Raw genomic sequence first — 27,740 nt, 5'->3', positions numbered from 1 at the left:
GTGCCCCTTCACCTGGGAAGGTGTGAGTCTCCAACAGCTACCTTGTCAGATGGGGTCTGTTTTTACAGATTCCCACCCCGTCCATGCAGAGAGTTGAACTCACAGAGCCCGTCAGAATTTGAACCCAGAACTGATTCCAGAGTCCGAACTTCTCAACAAAGGACAGAGAGCTTGAACCTGGGGCCACGAATCCAGACATGGGATGCTGAATTACTTTATTATCAGAACTTCCTGGAAGGGTTTCCAGGTTGCCTCCAGGAAGATGAATCGGTTTGGGGACCCACTTCTTCAAACTCGTGAAGGCTTTTCTTTCTGAGGCCTCCGTCAGTCCTCTGGGGGGAAAAGAAAATCTGCCTGGAACCCAAGGGCTGAGATCTTTTTTCCGAAATGAGCAGTCCTTTACAAACCTCCCCGTAAGCTTCCCTGGGATCATGCCTTGAAGATTCACAGGGATTCAGGGATCTGTGATGATCCAGAATGACTGGAAATGTGGACACAGGCAGGGAGAGAGGCCTCAGAAGAAGCCAACCAGTCAGTCCCTTGCTCTTGGACTTGCAGAAAATAAATTCCTGTGGGGGAAGCCTGCGAGTCTGCAGTAACTTTGTCTCTGCAGCCCTGTAGCAAGTTCATGTGGGTGAGTTGGCTAGTGGGGGGCTCAGAAGACGAGGCTTTGACCACAAAAGGATTGCCAGGGCCCTTGGGACAACAGAAAATCTGTTCTACTGTCCTGCTCTTATATCCAGCTAGATTCCCCCAAACCTCTCAGAGACCCCTGGGGAGAGGAGAGGAACAGGGGTGGGTGGGTGAGAGTCATTCAGACCCCCATCCCTTACCATCTGCGATGGGCCAACACACCTCAATCCTTGGGTTCTTGGCAAGTAGCCCTTTTCCCCACCGAAGTTTCTGACGAAGCTACAGTATAACATCTGGGCATTTTTCTGGAAGAAAAAGCATGAGTTGAGCCCCGACCTAGAATCCCCGCCAAGAAAATGCGTGTTTGTGTGTGGCCTCCCAGCTCCACTCACAGACCCGCCTGCACGCAGTGGGACCACCCCTGTCGGACCCGTTCGAGGCACAGCCCAGCAAAGCCAGTCTCACCGTCGGGACAGCCAAGAGCAGGGAAGTCAGTGGTAGAATTTCTCAATTTGCTTTTTGTATTTCTGGGTGATAAAATGTCTCCTAATCTTTGTCGTCGGACCTGTCGAGAAAGGGGAGACCAGTTCAGAGGTGGGTATGAAATCAAAGTCCACATGTCCCGTGTGTGGGCCGCAGGGTCCTGTGGCAGGGGCAGGCTGGGGCCGGCTCTGCCATCAACTCCGCGCGTGCCTCGCCTTCCCCATCCGTGGGGGGGGTGACAGACCCCGCCCCTCGGCCTGCTGTGGGGTGAGGACTATGGGAGCAGGGAGGCAGACAGCGTGCCGACCTCTGTGGCTCATGTGGCCTGTGCATCCCATGAAGGGGGCACACCAGCCCCTGGTTTTATAGGCAAGGAAACGGGCTCAGAGAGGGCCAGTTGCTCTGAGCTGACCCAGCACATATACGGTAGTGGCAAGACTTGAATTCAGGCCCCAATCCATGCCCCCGGCTACTCCTAGGCTCTGGGTCACCTTGGGGTTCAGGCTTCCCAAGCTGTGTCCCGAGCAGCCCCACAAGGACTGCGTTTTCAAACTGGTCGGAAGAACCAAGGATCGGAGGGACAAGTCACTTGGAGGGAACAGGATTTGAGCCCAAGTTGTTGGAGGCTATGTGCTTGCCTTCACCCTAACTCTGCAATCCACGCCATCAGATTAGAGCTGAGTGCTGAGAGCAAGCCCCAGGAAGGACGCTGAGGGAAAGCAGAACCCCCAGCCACCCTGGCGTGAGCCATCCCCTCGTGGGGCACAGAGACCAAGATCTGAACACGTAGGATAATCCCAGACTATGGCGTGGCATGGGGGCAAGAAGGCAGCGGTGTCGGAGTGGGGAGGGTGAGCTGTAGAGTTACTCTGTTGAGGGCCATGGTGAGTCACGTTAGGTCCGAGAAGGCCACTCGAGGAAGTGGCCTGTAGGGTGAGACGTGGACAATGAGAAGGAACCGAAGAGTTGAGTTGGGCGGGGGGCGGGGGGGGGGCGTTCCAAGCAGAGGGAGTAGCAGGTGCAAAGGCCTGAGCTAGAACTACACCCGGAGGGTTGTGGGAACAGTGCGCAGGCCTGTGCGGTTGGGCCAGAGTAAGTGAAAAGGAGAGGTCAGCAGGAGAAAGGTCATGCACGGCCATAATGAGGAGTTTGGCTTTTATTCCAAGAGCAGGGCATGGGGGAGAAGGGACATGTGTGTGGGGGGGGAGCTGCGCACCAATGAGCTGAAAGTGGACCCTCGGAGCCCCAGTAAAGGGCACATCTCCTCAGTTCCCATGTGGCCCTGGACACTAGCAAGGGACCGGCCTCCAAGTGCCAAGACCACCTGCTCTCCGGGCAGCTCACCCAGCTCTCCGTGGAGGACAGAAAAGTCCTTCTCCAGGATGGCCCACTTATGGATCCTCTGCGCGTTGGAAATGGCTTCCTCATTCACAGCATCTATGCCTCGCTGGATGGCCTTGTAGACCAGGGGGTCCTGCAGCTCCAGGATCTCAGAGACGGTGGACACGTGGCTTCCCAGGTTCCGGCAGAAGTGGATGGCCTCCAAGCTTAACTTGTCCAGTGGCTCTCCGTTCGTCCTGTCGACCTCACACTGGCGCAGGACACCCTTGTCACCACACCCAATGACCACACACACTCCCTGGCCACATCCGAGGACCAGGAAGTGGGTCTTGAACCCACAGGGGTGTGTCCTCTGGACCCTGGGGCAGAGACTAACCCCGCTCCCGCCCCTGCAGGACAGCAAACCCATGTTACCTTCAACGTCAGCAGGACGCTCAGAAACTTTGCTCTATCTCCCACTAACACGGCATTACTGACTATGGGTATCTTCTCTTTAACCAAGTTCTCGATGGGAATAGGGGCCACGTTCTCACCGCCAGCCATGATAAGGATTTCTGGAACAAAGCGTGGCTCAGCGAGGGTTTGAGAGTGACAGTACAAAGGGCTTGCCCCCACCCCGGAGAATCAGAGAGAGATGCTGACACAGATGACCACTCACTTAGAAAACCCTAGAAGCAGAGAAGGACCCCCGCCCACAGCCGGGACTCCCACCATGCCCTCCTCCAAGCCCCCGACCCAGCACCACTCTGGTCCTCCTCTTCCTGTCTCCTTGAAATTCCCATCAAAAATGTCCAGGTCCAGGGCTCCTGGGTGGCTCAGTGGGTTAAGCCGCTGCCTTCGGCTCAGGTCATGATCTCAGGGTCCTGGGATCGAGTCCCGCATCGGGCTCTCTGCTCGGCAGGGAGCCTGCTTCCCTCTCTCTCTCTCTCTCTCTGCCTGCCTCTCTGCCTACTTGTGATCTCTCTCTCTCGCTGTCAAATAAATAAATAAATAAAATCTTAAAAAAAAACTGTCCAGGTCCTGCGGACTTCACTTGGACAGCGCCCTATGAATCTACTGCCTGTTTCTTGGGCCTCTGTACCCCTTCCAAGCCCTCCGAAAAGTCTTGCTTGGAAGATAACACAGTGCTTCTGGCCGTTCCCTCTGTCTCCGGATTTTCCTACCATTTGGCAACCCCAAAAGAACCTTTAAGAGAATTGTGTCACGTCCCACCCCACCCCCAGCCTCTCAAATTCTCTAAGAGCCCCTCCTCCTGTCCCAGATCTGTTCTTCTCTTTCATCTAAGGATGCTGGCTGCCTCCTGTCCCACCCACCCAAACTCCCTGTGTCTTAGCCCATGATCTTTCAGCCATCCCTACTGAGGTGGTTAAGGCAGTAGCATCGAACACTGCTGTTGGTTTAGGGAACCCTTCTCTCTACCTCGAACGCTTGTGGTTTGGACGAGGACTGCCAGGATGAGCATGTGACCAGGTCCGACCAGTCCGCACCCTCTAGTCTCTGCAGAGGTTTATCTCGAGATGGGATCCAGTGAGAGCCGGATCTAAAACTGTGGCTATGCCTTGGTGGTTAGGGTGAGCCTAGACTGTTGGCAGCCATCCTGTCACCAAATGGGAAAAGCCTCTCCAAGAACGGCTCCAAGGCACCAAGGACAGCTCTCAGGAAGCGAAGGACCAAGCAATTCCTTTGATGCTATTTTGGCACCTGGGTCCAGCCACGCCTGAAGTAAGACCTCTTGGACTACCCCACGTTTGAGCCGATAGTTCCTCTTTTTCGCTTCAACCTATTTCAGAATCGAGCTCACTGCCAAGTACCTTTGATGCGGCCGGTGATGTAGAGGTAACCGTGGTTGTCTATGCGGCCCAGGTCCCCCGTGTGTAGCCAGCCTTCGTCGTCGATGACCTCCATGGTCATGTCTTCCATTTCCAGATAGCCCATGAAGACGTGCCGGCCCCACATGCAGATCTCCCCGATGCCGTCCTTGCTGTGCTGGTATAGCATGTTCTTACATCCAGCCATGATTTTGCCACAGCTGCCGGGGGGCGGGAGGGGGGAAACCAGAGCTCAGGGAGACAAGGTCACCCACCTGGGGCAGCCTGGGTCCGCAGCCCGGGCTCCCTTGCGGGATCTGCTGCTCTCACCCTCCCCAGGACCCGGTGGGCATGAGGAGGTGTACCGATGGTCCCAAGAGAAAGAAATACAGATGGATTTGGACTGGACACAAAGAGGGTTTTTCCCAACTTCACCCGTAACAAAAGGAACGTGCAGGAGAGTCATGTTGAGGTACCATTTTTTTTTTACCAACTGCTTTAGCACCGTGGACAGTGTGCATGCAAAACGTTCACTTCAGCGCTCTTTGTGGAGAAGAAACCCTAAGTACCCACCGGTAAGGGGACCAGTTTGGTGAATGATGGTGTGTGCATGCGGGGGGATGCTCTGCAGCTGTTGAAGATGGGACAAGTGCTTTGTACAGGGAACATTCTCTACGAGATGGGAATCTGGCCAGCCAAATCTGTTTGATTCCTGAGCTTGGATGATGTGAGTCAGGGCCGATGGGAAGTTCATATTATGAACCTGGATAATGAAGGCCACTGGGCTATCCAACCTCCTGTGGTCCCCGAGGGCCAGATGGCAAGTAGTCATTGAAAGAGGCTGATTTTGTGTTCATTTTAGCATGGAAAATGCTTGGAAATGTCCAGGCACTGCTCATACCAGGTTAGCTTAAAGACAATGGTGGGGTGGTCTGGCCTCTGGAAGGGTGTTAGAGGTTGAGTTGAGCCCCTCTCTCCCGTCACATGTTGTATGGCTAACTCCCAGCCCCTCAGAATGTGACTGGATCTGGGAACAGGGTCATTGCAGATGTCTTGAGTTCATTTAATATGAGGTCATACTGGAGTAGGGTGGCCCCAAGCCCAGTCTGCCCGGTGTTGTCCTAGAAAGGGGAAGCTTGTATTTCAGACATGCTCGCGAGGAGAACCACGTGTTGATGAAGGCAGAGATCTGGGGGATGCGTCTAAAAGGTCAGGCTTGGAGCCTGGGAGAAAAGGAGAGGCTCCAAAGCCTTGGAGCTTGGGAGAAAGCTAGCAAGGGCCCATGGACATGTTTGAGATGGAGCATGGCAGAGATGAAGGGTCTTCGAGGTGAACCTGGGTTAGATGAACCTTGAGGGCGGCATCTGGAGGCAAAACTCACAGGTGACAATCCATGGGCTCTTGGACACATGGGGGCTTCCCTTGTGAAGATTTAGGGCTTGGAAGCCGGAGAACAGGCATCATCCTGGAGACTCAGGTCAGGGTTTATCTTAGCAGCATGGCTTGCCCACCCTCGCCCCTTTAACTCTAGTACCCCGTGTTGTTGGAGGGCTGGGGGTCTTCCCAGGAGGCTGGTACCTGTGAATCTTGTAGTTATTCTGGCTGAACATGCTGTGCGGTCCTGTGCATTCCGTCATACCGTATATCTCATTTATAGGCAAGTCCAGGCTTAGGAAGAACTGAGAGATCTGTTGGTCGAGAGGCGCAGCCCCGCTGACGGAAAAGTGGCAGTTATCAAGGCCAAGGTCACTCCTGACTTTGCTGAACACCAGGGCCTTCGCCATGCGGTAGCTCCCAGGAGTGTCATGTTCCCTGTGAATAAGAACGCCAACGCCCTTGGCATGGCTCAGCATCCATGGCGCTGAATGGGGGTTGGTGGGCACCCGCTGGAGAAGGCCGAGCCCCCTTCCACATGGCGCTCTCCCTGCCTGGCTCCGCTGGACCCTCCACCTACCCCAACATCCTTTTTGTATTGACCTTTAAGCCAATCACTCTTCCCCAGGAGAACACCTTCTTCCTCAAGCTTGAGAATTTGACGCTCTTTTCTTTGATTATCTCCTGCATCTTTTCCCAAATTCGGGGCACCCCCAGGAAGATGGTGGGCTTTACCTCCTTCAGAGTGCTGATCAGGGTACCCTGCAAGAGACCGAGCTGGGTTAACCACACCCGCCCCCTGCCTGGAGCCCAGATGTCCCATCTCTGCCCAGCCCATTAGCTCAGCCCTGGAGAAGCTTCTCTTGGCTGATTGGACCAAGGCGAGCACCCACCCCAGGGGGCCAACCCACTGGCGGGCTGGGGGCCAGTCTGTTCCCTCTCTGGGTGAAGCCTCGGGATTTGGTGGAGAGCACCCACTGGTGACAAAGGCCAACCCAAGGAGGCAGTGGAGTGTTGCACAGCTGTTAAAAAGGATGTAAGATTTGGTCCCAGACAGATCTGAGTTCATGCAATCCCTTTCAAAATCCAGGCAGACTTTTCCACAGACTGACAAGCCCATCTCGACATTTATATGGAAATGCAGAGAACCTAGAACGACCAAAGCGGTTTTGGAAAAGAAGAACAGAGTGGGAAGAATTACCACCCGATTTTGACATTTTTTTTCTGCAATAGGGTGATCGGCCGTCCCGGTTTGCTCAGAACCCGAGGAGCTCCTGAACGGTGGGATTCTCAGTCATAAAACCGGGAGTGTCCCAGGCAAACCAGGGCAAGGTGAGCACCATGCCAGAAAGCCAGAAACTCCCAGTTGGTGCAGTTTGGATGTAAGGCTGGACGTACGGGTTCAACGGGACGGAATAGAAATTCAAACACGAGTCTCTACATTTATGAGCAATTCTCAGTCCGTGAAAGTGCCTGCACGACTCAGCGGAGGGGAGGCTAGTCCTATCCTGAAAAGTAGAAGCAAGAGCTCCATTTAGCATCTTCTCCCCCAAGCAAAAGTGAACTCAGGACAGAGCACAGACCCAAGCGTGAGCGAGAAAACTGGAGGGTCCGTGGGGAGCACCACAGAGACCCCTGTGGCCCAAGGACAGGCCAGGGTCCCGCACACATGGCACCACACTCACGAAAGAAGAGAGAAAAGACTTCATCAGAGTTGAGAATGAAAAGACACGCACCCGGGAGAGGGCTTTGGCGGACTGATAATCTGGTCCAAAACCGCTGTAAGAAGAGACATGGCCACGTTTTGAAGTGAGCAAAAGGTTGGCACAGACGCTTTTCTCCCAAAGAAGGTCGCCAGTCGGTCACCAAGCCCGTCAGGCGGCGCTCGTCACCTGCTCGGCACGAGGGCTGCCGCCTCCCACCCACTTGCCACTCTGAAAACAGTCTGGCAGTTTCTTAAAACGTGAAGATAACTTTACCACCCGCCGGGTGCCGGGTTGGTTGTTTGGAAACTGGATAATTTTCGGAGATGATAAGGATACGGGCAGATGGGAGCTTCTCAGGTCCTGAAGGTGCGTGGGTGCACATGACGCAGTCAGCCAGAGAAGAAAGTATTTATCGAGTGGCTACAATGCCCCAGACACTGGGCACTGGGGTGGGAAGGGGGTGAAGAGGGACCAAGGGGACACTGAAGCAGAAAACAAAATGACAAAGATGTGGGTAAGGGCCTTGAGATGGGTTTGGTTTGGGGAGCTTTTAGGTGCTGGGAATACTGACTTAAAAAAAAAAAAAAACAACCCACACACATATTCTGCTTTCAAAACAAGTCACATCTTCATTTTGGATTGTTCGGTGCACAACCCACACAACCATATGTGGATGCCTTGATTTGGGTAAAGATAAAAACTATAAGAATGTGGTCGACTGTTTCCATTGTTCCTAAATGGAGTGTAAGATGAGGAGAGAGAAGGAACCCCCTGGATCCAGGGCACATGGACGTGAACCCAGCCACTGACCCCGGGCTGCCCTCAGCCTTACTTTGAGAGCGTCTTGTTGAGCAAAGTAGGTGAAAGCCCCAATCTTCATGGGCAACCACATATCCATCATTTGAGCTGCAATGTGGCTGAGGGGAAGGTAGCTGACCACCACCTCCTGCTTTTCTGCGGCACAGGACAGGCCACTGTTCTTTGCCACTGCACCCGCCGTCCACGTGATCTGGAACACAAGTCGGGCTTACGATCCAGGGGGCTCCCCCCGACCTCACTGGAGGGCCATTTAAATGTGATTACTTAACAAACACTTACACCACATCTGCTGTGTGCTGGGCCCTGCTCTCACGCTTTCCAAACATGAAGTCATCCCATGCTGGGTCAGTAACTACAATCCTTTATACTTTACAGGCGGAAAAACAGAAGCCCAGAGTGGTTAACGAACTTGCCCGAGGCCAGGAGGAGCTGTAAAAGGTACTGGGCAGCTTTGGACGTTGAACCGACCCCCCCTTGGATCCAACAACAGAGCCTCGCATCGGAATGTCTACATGGAAAGTCAGAAATCTTAACAGATCCAGTAAGTGGCCCAGGATCCCATCCTGGCTCCATCGTTTGCTAGCTTGGCGGCTGCAGGCTCTTTGCTCACCTGTAAAATGGGCACAGGGGCTTCTCGTGTCCTGCAAACCAAAAGGCCACTCATAATCCCATCACACAAATACCCCACAGTTAACATATGCTTGTTTCTCCTTCTCCAGAATGTGCCTCGATGTGTCGTTTTTGCAGACGTATAATTTTGCAGTCTGTTTTTCTCACTGGTGTCGTCCCTTTCGGGTGAACAGTTACCTTGTTAATCCTGCCACACAGGCCTCCACACCATTCCTCTCACACACGAGTCAGGGTCTTGCCTCAGGGCCTTTGCACTGGCTGTTTCCTCTGCTTGGAATGCTCTTCCTCCAGCTTGCCCCGCAACTGAGTCTTTCTCACACTTGCCATTTCTGCTTGAATGCCGTTCCCCCGCAGAGGGGCCGTGTCACGCCTCGCAGACTGAAGTTGCCGTCGTCTAAGTCACTAGGTGCCATCACATGCCCCAACGGTTCATGACACCTTACCTCCTGGTAAGGGGTTTAGCGAGAGGTTAAAGGGTACCCAGCTCAGCGTGGCGCCAAGTGCCCCGGGAACGCGAGCAACTTTGAACGGTTGATGCGTGTGGAGAGAACTGGGATCACTTACTCTGGGAGGCAGCTCGGAGAGGCAGAAGCCGTTCTCATCTCCGTCTTACAGATGGGGAAACAGAGGCCCAGAGAAGGGGAGGAACTTGTCCCAGGTGACACGGCTGGCAGGTGGGAGGGCTGGGATTCGGAGCCAGGCGGCCTCGCTCGAGGGCGACTCTTGATCTCGGCTCAGGTCGTGATCTCAGGGTTGTGAGACTGAGTGCCAAGTTGGGCTCCACGGTCAGCGGGGAGCCCGCTGGAGATCCGCTCTCCCTCTGCCCCTCCCTCCACTCTCTCAAATAAACACGTCATTCAAGAAAAAATGTGTGCCGTGTAGCCAGCCTGCTGTGGAAAGAGCCTGGCAGAACCGGGAGGGTCGCCGTGAGGACTTACCAAGCGTAAAGCTCTCAGAACGGGGCTTGGCATGTAGCGAGCGTGACTGTCTCTCCTGCTCTTTTTTTTTCTTTTTTTAAGCAGTGTATTGAGGTGAAACTGACACAGTCTGACACCCCCTGTTTGTCTGCACCAGTGAAGCCATCACCAGCCTCAACATCGTGAAATGGGGTCACCCCTGTCATGCCTCCCTTTGCCACCCACCTCCCCCCGCCGCCACCCCCGCAGCCCCAGGTCTGCTTTCTGTGCCTACGGCTACGTTTGCGTTTCTTAGGGTTTTGTGTAAATGGGATCTTTTAGGACCTGTTCCCCTTATTCTCCTGTACCAGTGGTCTGAGCTACTTTCACCTGTGGACTCCGTCCAGGCGCGCATGTGTCTTTCCCAGACACGTAGCCCTTCTGGAGTAACCGAAACATCAACTTCCGCTTTACTTCCAAGAAGCACAGAGCGTATACCCTGCTCTTCTACCGGCTCGTTTTACTGTCGAACACTGGTCTACGCTCTCTAGGAATAGATCAACTCAGTTCATTTTCAGAGCAGCCCGGGAGGCAGGGGCTGTTGTTATCATACCCAGTTTAGAGCTGCGCAGACAAAGGCTTGGAGAGATTAGGTATCTGGCCCAAGACCACGAGGCAGGATTTGAACACAGGTCTGCTCTAAAGCCCCTGATCTCCCCCCTGCACTGTGCTGCCCTCTTGGAAGCGCTTCGCTGGCTGGGGAGCCCCAGGGGGCCAGATCCCCGAATGCTACCCTGCCCCCAGTGGGGTGAGAACAGGAAGAGCCGGAGGGCCACTGGCCTGGGTGCTGTCACATTGGCACTGGGTTCATCACCACTGGCACTTACGTTGTCATGGCTTAGCATCACTCCCTTGGGATTGCCTGAGGTCCCAGAAGTGTAGATGATCACAGCGCACTGATTAGCCCTCTGGCTTTCCATGATCTGGTCCAGCTGGGAGTCGGGGATGTCGTTGCCCAGGTCCATGAAATCGTGCCACTGTGAAGAAGACACAGGCAGAGGATGGGGACTCGGATTGTGCGGGGGACCCTCGACACAGTGGTCCCCTTCCCCTGTCACGTCTGGGGCCGTGGGCTTCTCTAAAACATGATTCCCAGCGAGAGGGAGGACTCAGAGTCACCAGTCGTGGTGCCTCTGACAAAAGCCCTAAGATGTTTGCTTCCCCTCCTCCACTTCCTGGTAGGCTGCTGGGTCTGCACCTGTGACCGCAGCTGGTCCAGTCACAGTGAAGGTCAGGGCTTTTGCTGGAAGTGCGGGGACTGGAATGAGTCATCCGGGCATGAATGAGTCAAGATGTAGCCCCAGAAGCTGCCTAAGGTCACGCAGCAAGCAAACAGGAACTAGCAGTCGAAACCAATGCAGTCACACTCTGCTCTTACTGACCTTCCAGAATGATGCCTCGGAAGGAACTGCTGGGTTGTATGGACTGAGTATCACACAGGACCTGCAAAAATTCTATCACTGAGCCTCCCACCCACCAGGCTCTGGAGGAGGGCAATGCCCTGAATTCAAGATGGCAGGTGTGTAGCACCTTCCAGAAGCAGAACCAGGGGGATGCCAGCCCTGTGACATCAGGTCATGTCCAAGGGCATGTCTGCTTGGTTCAGCTGAGAGGGCGTTGCTGGCTTCCAGGGGGTGAAGGTGGGGGGCGCCACTCGGCATCCTGCAGTGCGCAGGACGGCCCCGCGACAGAGAGTTATCCACCCCAAACGTCTGTAGCAACGAGATTGAGAAATCCCAGTGTAAGCAGTGTGGCTAGCAAGAGAATTTTTTTTGAAGTATCCAGACCTCAGGTATTGTTGCTCCGATGGTCACTTTAAACCTCTCAAAAGTCTATGATTCCGGTCAGTTTTCTTCCTTATTTATTCATCCTCCGTGGTCTTAGTATTCGAGTGTTTTCTGGAAGGTGTGAACACTGGCAAGGTTTTGGTCGGCCAGAGAGGATCGTGGGCATCTTCTGTCCCGCCCGTGTGGGGGCAAACCTAATAAACGTCGTGACGTTGCGGGACTTGTGATTTGAGCCGTGGGTTTGAGAGTCTCATCTCGTGGATATTAACGGGAGCTTGTCCTTGGGCCTCATGAGCCTCCTGGCCCGGCTTCTGTGAGATAACCCAGTGTATCCTCACACACAGAACCCGTGCTCTGGCTAAAGCGTGTCTCTGTTGCTTGTACCGGCACGTTTCCTGACTAAAACACACTAAGGCGGGGCGCCCGGGTGGCTCAGTCGGTTGAGTGTCTGCCTTTGACTCAGGTTATGGTCCCAGGATCCTGGGATCAAGTCCCTCGTTGGGCTCCCTGCTCAGCCGGGAGCCTGCCACTCCCCCTGCTTGGGCGCTCTCTCTCTCTCTCTCTCTCTCGAGTAAATAATAACAAATCTTTGAAAAATGAAACATAAAACACCGTGAGGCCGAGTGCTTTTTCAGAAACTGTGATGGCATTTATGGTTTCACTCTTTGGTGGCCTTGCCCCTCCCTCAGGAAGAGGCGGTCTAGGTCCCCCCCCCAACCCCCCCCCCCCCCCCCCCCCCCCCCCCGCTCAGCAGACCTTTTGGTCGGCCGTGGCGGGCACAGTATGTTGGAAGTGGTGGTGTGTGGCTTCCAAGAGTAGGTTGTTAAGAGCAAGACATCTTCCACCTGGCATTCTCTCTCTGTCTCTCTCTCTCGATGTTTCTGTAGAGTTCTGAGCCAGGAGTAAGTGCAGAGATCCCTAGGTCACCATGCTGGAGAGGCCGCCAAGAGAGAGAGGGGGCCCAGGAGCCCCAGGTGCAGAGTCCAGACCAGAGTGAGGACTGGGGACTTAGTTAGCCTCCAGTGCAAAAACTAAAGGATATGCAAGCAACAAAATAAAAAGGACAACAAACCTTTGGCAATCAAGAGAAATTGTATTTTAGTGCAATATGTTTTAAGTCACTAACCGTCAAAAAATCCATGATGAATGAAATAATAAAAATTTTTTTTTGAAAAATCAAAAATTTAAGTGAAGACAGGCTCCACCAGGGCTGTTGGTCCAAGCCATGGCAGAAATGCTCAGCCCTGTATTCGTATTTATACATACTAAGTGATGGTTCATGGTTTTAGTGACACTATTATTGATGACTTGGCACATATTAAAGCCGCAAGTCAAGTTTTAACAGATTCTGGTTGGGATATAAAGTAAATATTTAAACCTAATGCTGTGGGTTTTCCCACACCCTACTTTTCAGTGATGTAGTATTTTTTCAATTGCCTTAATGTTCTGAAAAAAAGAAGTAAGAATAAAATGATTGTTGTTGTCTTAAGCCACCAATTTTGGGGAGAGACTTTAGCAATAAATTTATATTTATTATATATATATATATATATATATATATATAAATTAAATTTATAGCAATAAATAACCAGAACAGACATCTGCCCATCAATCAGACCCTTCGCACCAGGAAGAAAGAGGAAAGCCCTAAAGGCCCCATTGGCCCGCCCTGCGGGGCCACCTTCCCCTTGGCTCAGCAGCCCCCGCCCCACACTTACAGAGTACAGGTTGTTACTGCTTCCCTTCACGGGCAGCTTGTACTGGACGATCACCTTCAAGGGCTGCATCCTGCTCTGTGGAATCTGAAAGAAAGTTCCACGTGGGCCTCATGGCCCTGGGAGAGACTGAGGGTGGACGCCTCTCCTAAGCAATGGCCCCCAGTGACCCCAGCCTCTTTACTCTCCCCTGCCCAGCCTGTACAACACAGCTCTTTGTCCCAGCTGGCAGGACACAGCCTGATTGTAGGACGGGGTTCTTTGTGCGCAGTATCAGTAGCTCCAACACTTAAAGGCTGATGAAGACGAGAGCCTCCTGAGTCCTGCTCCCCTCACAGAGTCATGGTTGTTGGTTTATGAGCCCACCCCTTGCACCGTGCGCCCAGGATCCAGCTACCCTCCTAGCTGGAGCTAGGCAACAAAAATCCTCTGTGCAGGTCACTGGAACCTGGGCAAGCTCAGGACTTTCTACTTATACCGAGGGCTTTCAGGTTCAGTAGACCACGCCTGCGGGATTCTTGTACCCTGTTGACACAAAGGAAGGGTGTGGCTCCGCAGTTTGTCTAGCCAATCCAGTGATGAAGTCACTGCCAACATCCGGTATGGTAATTATAAATAAAACCAACTCTCCAGCATAGGTTGAGAGAAGAGGACAGAAGGTCTGTGAACAGTGGGACAGGAGGTTTCCAGAGAGAGAGGGAACCGACATCCAGAAAGCTTGGAACAGGAAATGGCCAGAGAGGTTTGAGGACTCTGTGAAGTCTCAGATGGCTAGGATGAGGATAGAGGGAGAGGATTGGGGTTGAGGCAGGGATGGATGGTGAGGGCCATGTCGGGGACACCTTGGAGGCAGTGGTGAGGAGTCTGGAGTTTATTCTAAGGACGTAGGGAGTCAGTGGGGAGTTGGAGGGCTGTAAGCCCGTGGGCGTCGCCTAGAACAAAAGACTTCCAAGCAGAACCGAAAATCCAGTTTGGGAGGAGCCTGTCAGAAGCCTGGCTTTGAATCTTGCATACAAAGAGTATGCAGTATTTTCTAATGGTAGAAAAACCCAAATTGTAAGCCAGTATTTGGAAGAAAGGACCCAGTCCTCACCCACTACTCATCCCAGTTTGTTCTGTTATGAACAGAACAAATAGGGAATGATACGAGTATTGGAGATCGTAGAGGCATGACTTAAGAAAACAATTTCAGAAAGCTCAAGGCTGAAGGGAGAAGTCTGTTCCCCCTGAACCAGGTCAGGAATTAGGCATCCGAGGAAGCTTGGTGGCAGAGTGTTCTACTTCACTGAGTCTAGCTGGATTTCATGAGTCTAGAAAGTCTAACCTAGCTTCAGAGATGTTAAAATGTGGGAAAACATGACCAACGATGATTGGAGGATGCCATTGACAGCAAGACACATCTCATCTCCAGAGACATTAACAAGCAGAGAAGTGTGTAACTCAGAAATATGATGTTGGTGCAGCAGCCACAGGGCCCTTGGGCTGAGTCACAGTGAATCTGGTCACCTGCCCTCACCCCCACCCCCGAAGGACTCCTCTACCCATGGGATCCACCTGCCAAAAGCTGGGTCAGGAAATTGCAGTTCATTCAAACACTAGTAATTGAAAAACTTTCTACAACATCCACACGAAGCTACCACAAGAAGAAAAAGGGAACACGAGGGGAGCCAAATTTTATACGTAAGGAAAAGTCACCACAAAGCTAAGGAAAATTGCCACCCAACATTCCAACATGGGATTTAAAACATACAAAGTAAACACAGCTGGAAAGGAAGAACACAAAGCAAAGCTACAAGCACTGAGCGAAGAGAGAGCCATACCAGAAAAGGTGAAACAGGAAGTGGTAGAACTTAGCGAAGAAATGGAAGAGAAAGAAGAAATTCAGGAATGATGACAGTTACCTAAAAAATGACCATTATAAGGGGGTGTAAGCCTCAAAATGCTTACATTTCTAAAAGAAAACAGCGGGCTGTATATAAAGTAATACATAAACACATTTAAAAAAATAGAAGCTTACAGGCTAGGGAGCCTACTTAAAAAAATAAAACAAATAAAGGGGACTTAAAAAAATAGAATCTCAGTAGGAAATGAAGTTAATACAAATTGGAAGTTAGATCCCTGCCACTCTACCCTGTTCCCCTAGTTATACGTGGAGGACACTTACTGAACCCAAGAATGGGGCCAGCCCCACCATCCAGCCTATCATTAACATCCACCTGGGATCAACGGGTCAGGTAGTCAGAGCCCTGCAATCCCCCTGGGTGACTGGTGGGTGGTGTTTGAGTTTGGGCTTTACCGAAAGGATTTTCCTTAACTGTAGGTCGTTCTCAACCAGCAGGATGTTCACTTTGGCATGACTAATGACGTACTGACAAGCCTCCGCAGAGTTGGTGGCGTAAATACCAACACAAAGACCCCTGGGGAAAGAAAACACACGTGCGTGTGTACATCTTAACATGGGAATGTTCTGGAAGGTGGAGGGGGGCGCACTAGAGGCAAGTTCTGAGTTTGCAGCCTTGGTACCAGCTTCCCTCCCTCCACAACTTCACCGTGATGAAATGAAGCCGCAAAATAAGGGTGAGGAAAGCAGCAAGTGCTATAATGGCATCGTGGTGGCTGATCACGGAACCCTCACAGCATCCCATTTTAAAGATTCAGAAACTGAGCCTCAGGGCAGGGAAGTCAGTTGTTCGGGGTCCCAAGGCAACTGAAGCTAGAGGTGGGGTTTGGACCGCCCCACTCAGGCACCTGTTCCCTTCATTTGACTGCCTTTTGTTCTTGCCTTTAACCATTCTGTTTTCCAAATTTGTCTTTCCCTGATGGCTAGTGATGTCTAGCAGCTTCTTCAAGGTCTTGTTGGCTACTTCCCTTTGTGAGCTTTCTGTTCCAGTCTTTTCCTTATTTAAAATCTTTCTGTCAGGACACCTGGGTGGCTCAGTGGGTTAAAGCCTCTGCCTTTGGCTCAGGTCATGATCTCAGGGTCCTGGGATCGAGCCCCACATTGGGCTCTCTGCTCAGCGGGGAGCCTGCTTCCCCTTTCTCTCTGCCTCTTTGCCTACTTGTGATCTCTGTCTGTCAAATAAATAAATAAAATCTAAAATAAAATAAAATCTTTCTTTTTTTCTTTAAAGATTTAAAAAATAATCTGTACGCCCAACGTGGGGCTCAAACTCATGACCCTGAGATCAAGAGTCACATGCTTGGTCTTTTTATTACTCAATATAAAAGCACCGTACGGATGGGAGATGCTAGTCCTTTGTCAGGTTGGTCGGTCAGTGGGTCTGTCTTGCCTCCTAACCTGGGGTTGCCCCTGAAATTCCCGATCACATCTCAGAGCCAGCCCCGGGCTGCCAGCCCAGAGTCGCGGCTCGCCCACAGTCAGAGTCAACCCAGCCCACAGTCTTACCCTGCTAAGATGGCACCGAGGGAAGCAATGAACCACTCGATGGAGTTAAACCCCAGGATGCCAACTCCGTGGAAACGCTGCAGGCCCAGCTGGGAAGGCAAAAACAAACAAACAGAAAGCAGAAACACAAAGACGTCTTGTTTCTGGGTGGGATCTGCTCACTGGGATGTGGGAAAGCAGATTCCAAAGCCCATGAGGTCACACTGGGAAAAGGCAGCATTGATCCTAAAATCTGGGGTGTGATATTTTTGTGACTGTTAGGAGGCCGCTTTGCCTCCCTCTGCATAAGGCACCATTTATTCTTGTTTGTATGTATTTTATTTTTTTATTGTGGTCAACTGCACAAAGCAATTTTGAGTGCACAGCTCAGTGGCATGAACCACACTCACACTGTTGTGCCGTTGTCACCACCATCCGTCTCCAGAACTTTCCATCTCCCCAAACAGAGACTCTGTTCCCGAGAAGCATGGACTCCCCACCCCCATGCCCCAGCCCTGGCTCCCACCATCTCCTCTCTGTCACTGTGGACGGGACTCCCCTCGGGCCCTCCTGGGAGTGGGGTCCTGCGGAATGTGTCCTTCTGGTTCTGGGTCCTCTCACTGAGCCCCGTGTCCTCGGGGTCCCGCCACGTGGTGGCAGGAGTCAGAATGTCCTTCCGTTGTTAGACTGAATAATAATTTGTTGTATGGGTGGACCACACTATACCTTATCCATTCATCTACCAAAGGACTCTTGGTTGCTTCCACATTTGGACTGCTGTTTATCATGGTGCTGTGAACATGGCGCAAAAGTGTCTGTCTGAGTCCTTGCTTTGAATCCTCGAGGAATTGTTGGGTCCCATTGTAATTCCGTGTTTTATCTTTTGAGGAACCACCACACTGCCCTCCATAAGGGCTGCCCCATTCTACATTCCCACCAGCAATGCACAAGTGTACTGGTTTCTCCATGTCCTCGTTGACACTTGCTATTTTGTCCTTTTTTCAAAGATAATGGCTGTCTTAATAGGTGTGAATTTATTTTTATAACAGAAGTAGTCCAAGAGTGATAGCCTGAAGTGGTGACAGATTGCACTTTTAAAGGTGTAGCCTTGGGGCTCCGGGATGACCCAGTCAGTCAAGCATCTGCCTTTGGCCCAGGTCATGATCCCAGGGTCCTGGGATTGAGTACTTCTCCCTCTCCTCTGCCTGCCGCTCCCCCTACTTCTACGCTCGCTCTCGCTCTCTCTGTGTCAAATAAATAAATCTTTCAAAATAAATAAAGGTGTATCCTCGATCTGAATGTACTTGAGAATGAACCGGAAACCCAGACCTGAAGGTAATCCTCCTTGGGGCAGGTCCAGGCTTTGCCACACCCCAGATTTTAGGCTCAATGCTGGCTTTTCTTAACGTGACTCCATGGAGTTTTGGGAACCTCTAACTTTGTTGGCTCTTTTAGTCATCATGGGGCAAAGCTGGCAATGACCCTGTTCTTGAGGAAAATGTAAGCATTTTGAAGATATCTGCCTGCCGGTGCTTGCTTCGGAGCATGATAAGTATTTCTGCTTAGTAACAAACAGGCTGTCTCCTCTGCAGGTAGACAGTCTTTAGTAATATGCAGATAAACGGATTTAGTACTGCTTAGATCCCTGAGGATTGGGAGAGTAGGGATCTTTGAATCCCCAGATCTAAGGACATAGCCAAAGAAGATCATCTCTCAGGAGAGGTGAATCGTCACAGCACCGTGGTGGGGCAGCCGAGCAGAGACTCCATCCTGAAAGACCGTTCTCATCATTGCTTGGTGAAGACATGAAGGTGTCAGAGGGAAGGGGAGAGAGGAGCTAAGGTCTGGGTCAAAATGTGACAGCACTTTCTATAAATCAAAGCCACCAGGCATTCCCTTTTATAATAGGAGCTACCTATCGTATCCTTATCTCTTGCTGCCTAACATATCACCACAAACTTAGCAGCTTAACCCAACACATGTTTTATTATTGCAGTTTTCCATAGGTCAGAAGTCTGGGGACAGCTTCACTGGGTCCTGTGCTTAGGCTCTCCAGAAGCTGCAGTTAAGGTATCTGCCGGGACTGTGGTCACCTCTGAAGCTTGAGAATCTTCTCCCACAGTTACTGTTTGCTGTATTCATTTCCATGTGGTTAAATGACTGAGGTCCCTGTTTTCTTTCCAGCTATCAACTGGGGACTGCTTTCCCAGAGGTGGTCTGTTGTCCCCTGCCACATAGCCCTGTCCACAACATGGCAACGTGCTTCCTCAAAGCCAGCGGAAGAATCTTTCGTTTAATGGTTTTCCTGATTAGGTCAGGCCCACCAGAGCCCTTGCTGTTTTGATATACTCAATGTCAGCTGATCGGGGAGCTTAATTCCATCGGCAAAATCTCTTCACCTTTGCCAGCACAGGAGGAAAATCCCATCATAGTCCCAAGTCCTGCCATACTCAAGGGGAGGAGTCTGTCCATACAGTGTGATTATACCAGGGGTTGGGAATCTTGAGGGGTCATTGTAGAATTCTGCCTAACATGCCTATCAAAGTAGCCAATATGCACATTTTTTATAATGTGATGTTGGCAAGAATAATAGGTAAGCAGAGTCTCTCACACACTCTGAGTGGGCCGATAGAAGCACTGTCTCTGTAAGAATTCTTTGTACAAAGAAGGTTCTCTGTGCCTCCATGTATGGTAGCAAGGCCCGGAAACACCGTCACTACCCACCAGTATGCCAGTATTGTTACATACATATTTGTAGTTGCTGAAAAGAATATGGATTTGTTTTTAGTGAATCAACATGAAAGGAACTCAGTGTGGCAAGCGGCTTCCAAGATGGTGCTCAGTGATTCTTATCTCCCGGGGTCTGTGTTCCTGTATAATCCCCTCCCACATTGTGTCAAGGCTGGTCTATGTAACCAGTAGAATACGGAAGAAGGGATAGTATGCCACTGAGATTAAGTCATGGAAGCTATGGGAAGATATGATTCCCATCTTGTTCACACTTTCTTTTGGATCACTCATTCTGGGGGAGCTGGCTGCCATAGTCTGAGGACACTCAGCCCAATGGAAGAGGCTAGGGAACAAGGAACCAAGACCTCTTGCCAATCGCCGGCCATGTAAGTAGGCTTACAAGTGGACCCTCTGTCCCTAGTCAAGCCTTCAGATGGACAGCTTGACCACAGCCTCGTGAGATACCATGAAACTAAATTTTGGGGTAATTTGTTATGCAGCAGTCGCTAACTAATACATAAAGCTTTTAAAAAGCAAGATGTGGGGCGTCTGGGTGGTTCAGTCAGTTAGGCATCGAACTTTGGCTCAGATCATGATCTCTGGGTCCTGGGATCAAGCCCCGAGTTGAGCTCTGTGCTCAGCGGGGAGTCTGCTTGACCCTCTCTCCCTCTGGCTGCTTGTGTTCTCTCTCTCTCAAGTAAATAGGTAAAATCTTTTTTTTTAAAGCAAAAAAAAAAAAATAGCAAGATGCAGAATGATGGGTAGAGTAGGCTACCATCTGTGTAAAAATTTGCTTGTAGAGAAATTTTATAATATATACACATAGTTTATTCCCCAAAAGGATTTACAAAAAACTGGCAATGATGGCTGCCTCCGTAAGAGAGGGGTCAAGAATTAAAGGGAAAATTCTCACCAGTGAACCTTCATATCTTGTGGTGCCTCGTGCATTTTATACCGTATGTTTGTATATGTAGAATGAATGATTAAGTGATGAATGAATGAATAACTCATTTACCTTGATCAAGGCTCTTGCAGCCTTCCGACAAGCCGCATAGTACTGGTTGAAATTCAGGACTTCCCACTGCTCACCGTTCTTTGTTGCAAGGGCTGGATATGCCCCAAATCGTTTGACTGACTCCCGAAAAAAATCAGGGATGGTTACTGGGGTCTCATGGCCTGGCCCATGTTTTGATAGCCTCAGAAGGACTTCTCCATCTCGATGAATGGTCCACAGCCCAGGAGTAACTGCAAATGGCCACCAGGGTTGGTGGCAAACATTTTTATTAATTTAATAACTTTGGGGGAGGAGTGTCCTTTTTGGGCTTGAAGGGCTGAGTGTTGAATTAATCCCACTCCCCGGGTGAAGTCATATGACCAATGCCAGCCCATTCACGCTTCCTCTTTTTTACTTTTCCTTGCCCCCCCCCCAACAATTTCCTGTGAAAATTTCACACGTACAAGAAACCTGAAAGGTCTGTAGAGCCAACATCCTCTTACCACGTGGTTTCCACAACTGCTGGCATTTATTCCGTTTGCTTTATCCTATCTCGGTCCCACCATCTCTCTACATCCGTCCATCACTCCGTCCATTTCAACGCTGCGGCTGCCCATCCATTTCCCCCTTGAACACTTTAGCATGTGAATCATTAGCTCGAGTTCCATATTATTTATAGGGTTTGTTTTTTTTTTTTTTAAGGTAAAATGGACGCGTGGCAGACTACATATGCTTTGGTCAGTGAAATGTGCGAAGTGGCTGTTGTGCGTTTCTCCCCAGTGGAAGGTTTAAGAGCTGGTGTGTGACATCCATACCCCGTTCTCCTTACAAAAATGGTGTGAGCACATGTCAGGGAGGAATCCTAGTGCCAGATACACATAATGCAGGCAAGAAACAAGCCCGTGTTTTGTTGAGCTGTTGAGGTTTGGGGTCGGGTGTTAAAGCAACATCACCCAGACCACCTGATTCCACCAACTTATATGGATCAGGCAAAGGGGCTGGCTCGAAGCCAATTTGTTTTCCTTCCTCACTCACCTCCTTTCAGGAGTGAAATGGTTGACCCCTAGAGAGAAGAGAAGAGGGTTTCCTGTGGAGCGAGTTGGTATGCAGTGTGTTGCTCATCACCCCCCAACCATGGGCCAAGTGAGAGAAGATTCTGGAAACCCTCTTGGAGAAATGGGTGTGTGACTCTTGACTTTGAAACTTATCCACTGGAGGTCTGGTAGCTGGAAATGGCCGAGCAGACAGCGGGGTTGGGAGAACACCGCACGTCTACCTGCTGGGGGACACTGATTTTTCCCCTTGACTGACATGGACCTCATGGAGAGACTTTTGGCCGGAAGCCAGTAGAAAGAATTCCACTTCACCTGGAGATCCGTGTTCAGAGGCAGACCGTGAGAAAAGTCACCAGTGGGCGCTGAGCAAAGAGCGTGAACTATGTATTAGTCGGCTAGGGCCGCCATGATGAAGTTCCCCAGACTGAGTGGCTGACACAACGGAAATCTGTTCTCTCAGTTCTGGAGATGATGCGTATGGGATCAAGGTGTGTGCACGGTTAGCTCCTTTGGAGACCCTGATGGAGAACGGGTTCCATGCCTCTCTCCTCGTTCCTGGCAATTTGCTGGCCATCTTTGGAGTTCCTTGGCTTCCAGAAGCTTCATCCCAGTCTCTGCCCTCAGCTTCACGTGGCGTTCCCCCTGTGTGCCTGTCTGTGTCCAACTTGCCCCTTTTCACGTGGACACGGTCATTGGGTTAGGACCCACGCGAATGACCTCGTCTTACCTAATGACACGTGCAGTGACCCCTCTTTCCAAATAAGTCACATCCCGAGGTGCTGAGTGTTGGGGCACGTCTTTGTGACTATTCTAGCACAATGCAAGACACTTACAAATAACATTTATTTCCCATAGTTTTGGGGGCCAGGGAGTCGGAGACCAAGGCTCTGGCAGATTCGGTGTCTGGTGAGAACCTGCTTTCTGGCTGACAGCAGCTTCTCACTGCGTCCTCCCTTGGCAGAAGGGATGAGGGAGCTCCCTGGGGCCTTCTTTATCAGGACACTGATCCAGTTCACCTGGACCTCGTGGCCTGATCCCTCCTGATCGGCCCCACCTTCTAATGTCATCCCCTTGGGGTTAAGTTGCAGCATAGGAGTTTTGGAGGGTCACAAGTATTCAGACCATGGCAGGGGGATAAGTTCAAGCCATGGCAGCCAACATCAAGGCAAGGCTAGTTCAGAAGTTCCCCGCCCCCGCCCCCAAGGAGAGTTAGCAACAGGAGGCATGACAGCTTACAGTGGGCAACGCTGAGTGGGGGGGCATCCTGGAGGGGATGAAAAAACAGCTCAGCAGGCCTCCCCGCCCCCACTGCTCCAGGCTTCCAGCCTGAGGCCTGGGAGAAGGAAGAAGCTTTAAATGGGACAGAAATGTGGAGGGGTGTCACCTGGACCCTGGTTAGGGATATTTTATTGGCTGTATTGGGTTGAATGATGCTCCCCCAGAATTCATGTACAGAATCTCAGAATGTGACCTTATTTGGAAATAGGGCCTTGGCAGCTGGAATCAGTTGAGGATCCCGAGATGAGATTCTGGATGTAGGGTTGGCCCTAAATCCAATGACTGGTGTCCTTAGAGAAAGAGGAGAGGACACAGAGAGACTCAGAGAGGAACATCACGTAATGATAGAGGCAGAGATAGCCATGATGACTTCCAAAACCAAGGATCACCAAGGATTGCCAAGGGCCACCAGGAGCCTGGAGACAGGGAACGGACTGTCCATCACAGCCTCTAGGAAGAGCCAACCCAGCCGATCGCTTGATCTCAGACTTGTCGCCTCTAGAGCCCTCACAGAAGGCAGTTTCTCTTGTTTCCACCACCCAGCCTGGGCCCTGGGAATCTGACAGTGACCGGAACGACATTCTGAAGATCGCTGTCACTCGAGAATGGTTATAAAAGCTGTCATTCCTGCCAACATTTTAGGCACTCGGAAGAGGGCAGCGGTGAAAGATAATGAGTTCACTCTGTCTTGTGATGTTCCCTGAGCTTTGTTCCGCCGGCAAAGTGGTTACAGCATACAGAGGAAAATCATTATCGCTTACCTGCACTATGGAGTTATTATATACATATAAACCACAAATGGTAACACAGAGTAGCATTTAATCACAATATACCTGTACTCTATGATATGTATTGTCTGTACTATATAAATACTATTACATCTGCGTGATACGTATGTAGGTACATCTGCATTGTATTATTACATCTGGTCCATATTACATCTGGACTCTATCCCTCTCTCTCTTTCTATATATAGAATTGCATCTGTACTTTATATATATACACACACACAATGATACCCACTATATGTCCTGTCATATTCATATCTATACTATATATATTAATTACATTGTATACACACACACACACACGTATAATTATATCCACACTATATATAATGGTTGCTGGGTGCTTTACCCACACGGCTGTCCTAATAGGGAGGTGTTGTGGTCAGCATCCCGTGGTACAAACAATACAAATGAGGTTTCCAAAGAGCGGGCCCTCACCCCCGTCACAGGCCTGGTGGAGCTCTGCTCAGACAGCAGCTGGCCTGGGCGGCCTGTGCTCCCTATCAGATGTAGGCAGGAGTCGCCCGTCCCTCCACCCCAGCTGTAGGCACATCAGCCAAAGCCAGGGACCCAGGCGTGGAACAAGTGTGCCCTGACTCTCGGGGGGGGGGGGGTTGCTCCTTTATGAAAAGGCTTGGCTGAGTCTGTGCCTCGTTCCCTTTCCCATATGCACTCGAGCACAACATACCTTTGTTTTTACTCATGTCTCCTTCAGGGTCCTTAATCTCCACTTCCCGAGTCTTGGGGTTTTCGGCCTTTCCAGGTCATGCTTCACAGCACTGCAAGGCACAAGGCAGGGAACTTAGCCGGGCCGGCAAAGGGGCTGCAGGTCTGAGGCCAGCTTCCATCCACTGGCCATGTCTGCCTAGAACCCTGGGATTGATTAGTCACGCTAGTCCCAGGCTCAGGAGGGGAGGAGAAGGGTCCGTGTGACAGATCGTAGAGCAGTTGTAAGTCCAGAGGGCATTCAGTCTGTGAGTTTCCAGAAGTCTCTTAAACGGCTGGGACGTGACAACCAAGCCCACGTGTGGTCCTGTGGGTGAGGAAACATCCTGAACTCTAGCAAGGGAAAGAAACCCATGGGAGAGTTTGACTCTGGTTGGTTGCCTTAAAGATAATATGACATGAAAACCTGAAGGACATAAAGGAAAAATAGAAAATCTTGCTATGTTAAGAAGTTTTTAATTTCCACGTGGCAAAAGAATACCATAAAAACTCAAAAGATTCACAACAAATTGAGAAAAAATACAGGTAACGTGTCTAATAGAGAAAGGCCAGTTTCCTTTACATGGGAAGAACTCCAGTGGATCTGTAAGAAAAACTCCCGGTACCCCAAAGGGCATAAATAGAAAGTTCCCTGAAAACATTTAAAATGACTTCCTTGTCATGAGAGAATACAGAAGAAAATATTGTGATATATTTCACGTGTCAGATTGAGTAGGCTCAAAAAGACAGAAAAACACTTTATATCAGTGAGAATGTGGGGAGACAGACACTCTTGTACATTGTGAGACTGAGGTGGCCCCCTTGGAAGACAGTGTACAGAGGTCAGACTTCAGATCACATGGTTGCTAACCCATCCTTGGAGGACAGTGACGATTCTGTCTGCCAGGGTCCTTGCATGCTCATGAACTGGACTTCATTGTTTGAAACCTTTCGTGTCCGATGGGTTCAACCACCACTCCTTAACCTTGTCTGATTTTCAGTGTGCTAATCCTTAAACCTATTAAGCAACATTCTTTTAAACATTTACTTGACAAAAATTAATGGTTGTTTTCCTAGACAAAATTATGTTCCCCAAAATTCATATGTTGAAGCCCTCACCCCCCAAGTGTGACTGTATTTGGAGATGGAACCTTTAGGGAAGTAATTCAGGTTACAGGAAGTCCTAATAGTGGGGTCCTGATCCAACCGGATTAGTATCTTTATAAGAGGAAAGGACACCAGCCCTTGCTCTCGCTGCATCTTGTGAAGACACGGCTGTCTGCAAGCTATGAAGAGGGCTGTCCCCAGAAACCAGCCCCCCTGACACCTTGATCTTGGACATCCAGCCTCCAGAACCAAAAGAAAATAAGTTTCTGCTGAGTCACCCATTCTGCACTACTTTGTTACGTGGGGTAATCCACTTGCATAAATGTTGAGAAGATACTAAATCTCAAATGCCATTTAGTGAACTTAGGAATTTAACAAATCAAAATTTCCGAAACATCCGAACATTGGCCACATGTTTCATTAATCAGATTCCCCTAAGCATGTAATTAAAATCACAAATCCAGTATGTTATTTCGTTCCAATCCAAGATGTCTGCAGATATCATCAGCGGTGCCCTTGGGGGCCAGAATTGCTGGCTGACATCATTTGAGAACAGTGTGTCGGTGGTTTCCGTGAAGGAAAATGGTCTTATCTTCCTCGTGACAAACATTATACTTGATACCAGAGTCAAGCAGTCCTAAACTCTAGATTTGCAGTTCATGTCCTACAAGAACCTGAAGATACACTGTCTGGCAAATACAGCCCCATAACCTGTGCATGGTTCTAGGATAGCAGACTCTAGCCGTATATTTCAGTGAAAATGAGTAGCTAGAAAAGCACATTATAATATGAACTGAAATGAGTCTCTGTGGCATTTATACACACGGAGTAGATCAATCAATGGAGGAAAGCAAATAGCCAAACATAGCCGATCTGAGGCTAGGAACACGCGTGCAAAAACATTCATAAAGTGTGCTACAAAAGAAGAAACCAAGAAGTCCAAGGTCCTCCTGGAGAAGCTCGCCCTGGCTCAGAAACTTGGTGTCCCTCACCCCGATCTACCCTTTTATCTTCATTTGTCCCTCCCTCCCTTCCTTCCTTCCATCACCCTCCCTCCCAGCCATCCATCCATCATTCCATCCTTCCCTATCATCCATCCTTCCACCCACTCGTCCATCTGTCTACCCATCACCTAATCAACTTCCCTCCCTCCCTCCCTTTGTCTCTCCCTCCTCTCTCCTCTCTCCCTTATCTGTTTCCCTTCTTCCCTCCTTGCTTTCTTCTGTCTCCTCCTGCTCTCTTCCCTCCCTCTCCCTGACCCTGCTTTCCCTCCCCTTCTCCCCCTCTCTTTCTGCTCCCTCTTTCCACATCAGGCTCAGTCTTCAAAATCGGTCCCCAAACTACTGCTCCCCCAGACAGGCACAGCTCTCTGGAACCTGGGCTCCCTCCCATGAGCCAGAGAGACCCTGCTCAATGGTAGATTCCATCAACCACATTCAGTGTGTGGATTCCAGCCACATCCCAACCCAAACAAGGCATCTGTGGTCAGTGGGGACTTGAACACTGACTGGATGTCAAACGACGCGAAGAAAGGATGGTCACTTTTTGAAGTGTGATGATGGCTTTGAGACTCAGTTAAAGAATCCCTGTTGCTGAAGGATTCCATGTGAAATAACACACTATTTGGAGTTTGCTCTAGAACAGTCCAGCAGGAGCATGGCCGCATGGAGAGAGACAAGGACAGCTCCATGTTGACAATTGGTGGAGCAAAGCAATGGATGGCTGTTGCTGTCGTTGGGAGGGGTGGATCATGACTCTATTTGTGTTGTATGTGTGTGTGTGTGTGTGTGTGTGTGTGTGTATGTGTGTGAAATGTTCCATCATAAAACTATAAAAAAATAAAAATAAAATGAAATGTTGGTCTGACCATGTCCATCCTCTGCCTGCAACTCTCCAGGGCTCCCACCTCCCTCAGGGTGTAAGCCCATGTCTTCTTTGTGCCCACAAGGCCCTGCGCGGCCACCTGCCCCTCCCTCCCCTCCCCTCCCATCTCCATGGTACATCCATCCCGTGGAACGCCACACCACAGGGGATGGAACTGTGGATGCAACCGTTTAAGCAAATCTCAAAGACCTGAGGGAAAGAAGCCAGACTCGAAAGGCCACAAGCCTTATGATTCCATTTATGTGACTTTCTGGAAAAGGCAAAACAGTTGTGACAGAGAATAGGTTGGAGATTGCCAGGAGTTGGGGGGTGAAGTGGGGTTGACTGTGAAGGGGGAGCAGGAGGGAATTTGAGGGTGGGGTAGCAACAGTGACTGTGCTGCTGGTTATACGACTCCAAGCATTTGCCAAAACTCTAAAACTCTACACCAAAAACATGAATTCTACAATGTGTGAATCAGGTGTGCTGTGGACCCTTCAAAAATGTTCCGTAGCTAGTTCATTGGGTTTTCCAGTATCACTAAAGGTAAAAACTTAAGGAGCAAATAGCCTGTTAGCAATCA

The 27,740-nt window shown here is 50.4% G+C and overlaps 1 protein-coding gene across 1 annotated transcript; it reads right to left on the bottom strand.

Moving 5' to 3' along the window:
* Nucleotides 1-233: 233 nt before the first annotated feature.
* On the bottom strand, nucleotides 234-24,201 carry LOC123932318 (long-chain-fatty-acid--CoA ligase ACSBG2-like). Its single transcript, XM_045990206.1, has 15 exons — nucleotides 24,171-24,201; nucleotides 20,383-20,612; nucleotides 16,659-16,747; nucleotides 15,549-15,669; nucleotides 13,256-13,339; nucleotides 10,578-10,727; nucleotides 8,178-8,354; nucleotides 6,220-6,401; nucleotides 5,844-6,077; nucleotides 4,269-4,486; nucleotides 2,872-3,011; nucleotides 2,461-2,707; nucleotides 1,099-1,198; nucleotides 834-938; nucleotides 234-332 (listed from the first exon to the last, which is right to left on the bottom strand). Exons 1-13 carry the CDS (start codon nucleotides 24,184-24,186, stop codon nucleotides 1,125-1,127), a joined length of 1,962 nt encoding a protein of 653 aa, XP_045846162.1. The 5' UTR covers nucleotides 24,187-24,201; the 3' UTR covers nucleotides 234-332; nucleotides 834-938; nucleotides 1,099-1,124.
* Nucleotides 24,202-27,740: the final 3,539 nt, after the last annotated feature.

Source organism: Meles meles, chromosome 20, assembly GCF_922984935.1.
Source record: "Meles meles chromosome 20, mMelMel3.1 paternal haplotype, whole genome shotgun sequence".
NCBI classification, from domain to species: Eukaryota; Metazoa; Chordata; class Mammalia; order Carnivora; family Mustelidae; genus Meles; species Meles meles.
This window is presented reverse-complemented; position numbering and strand designations above follow the sequence as displayed.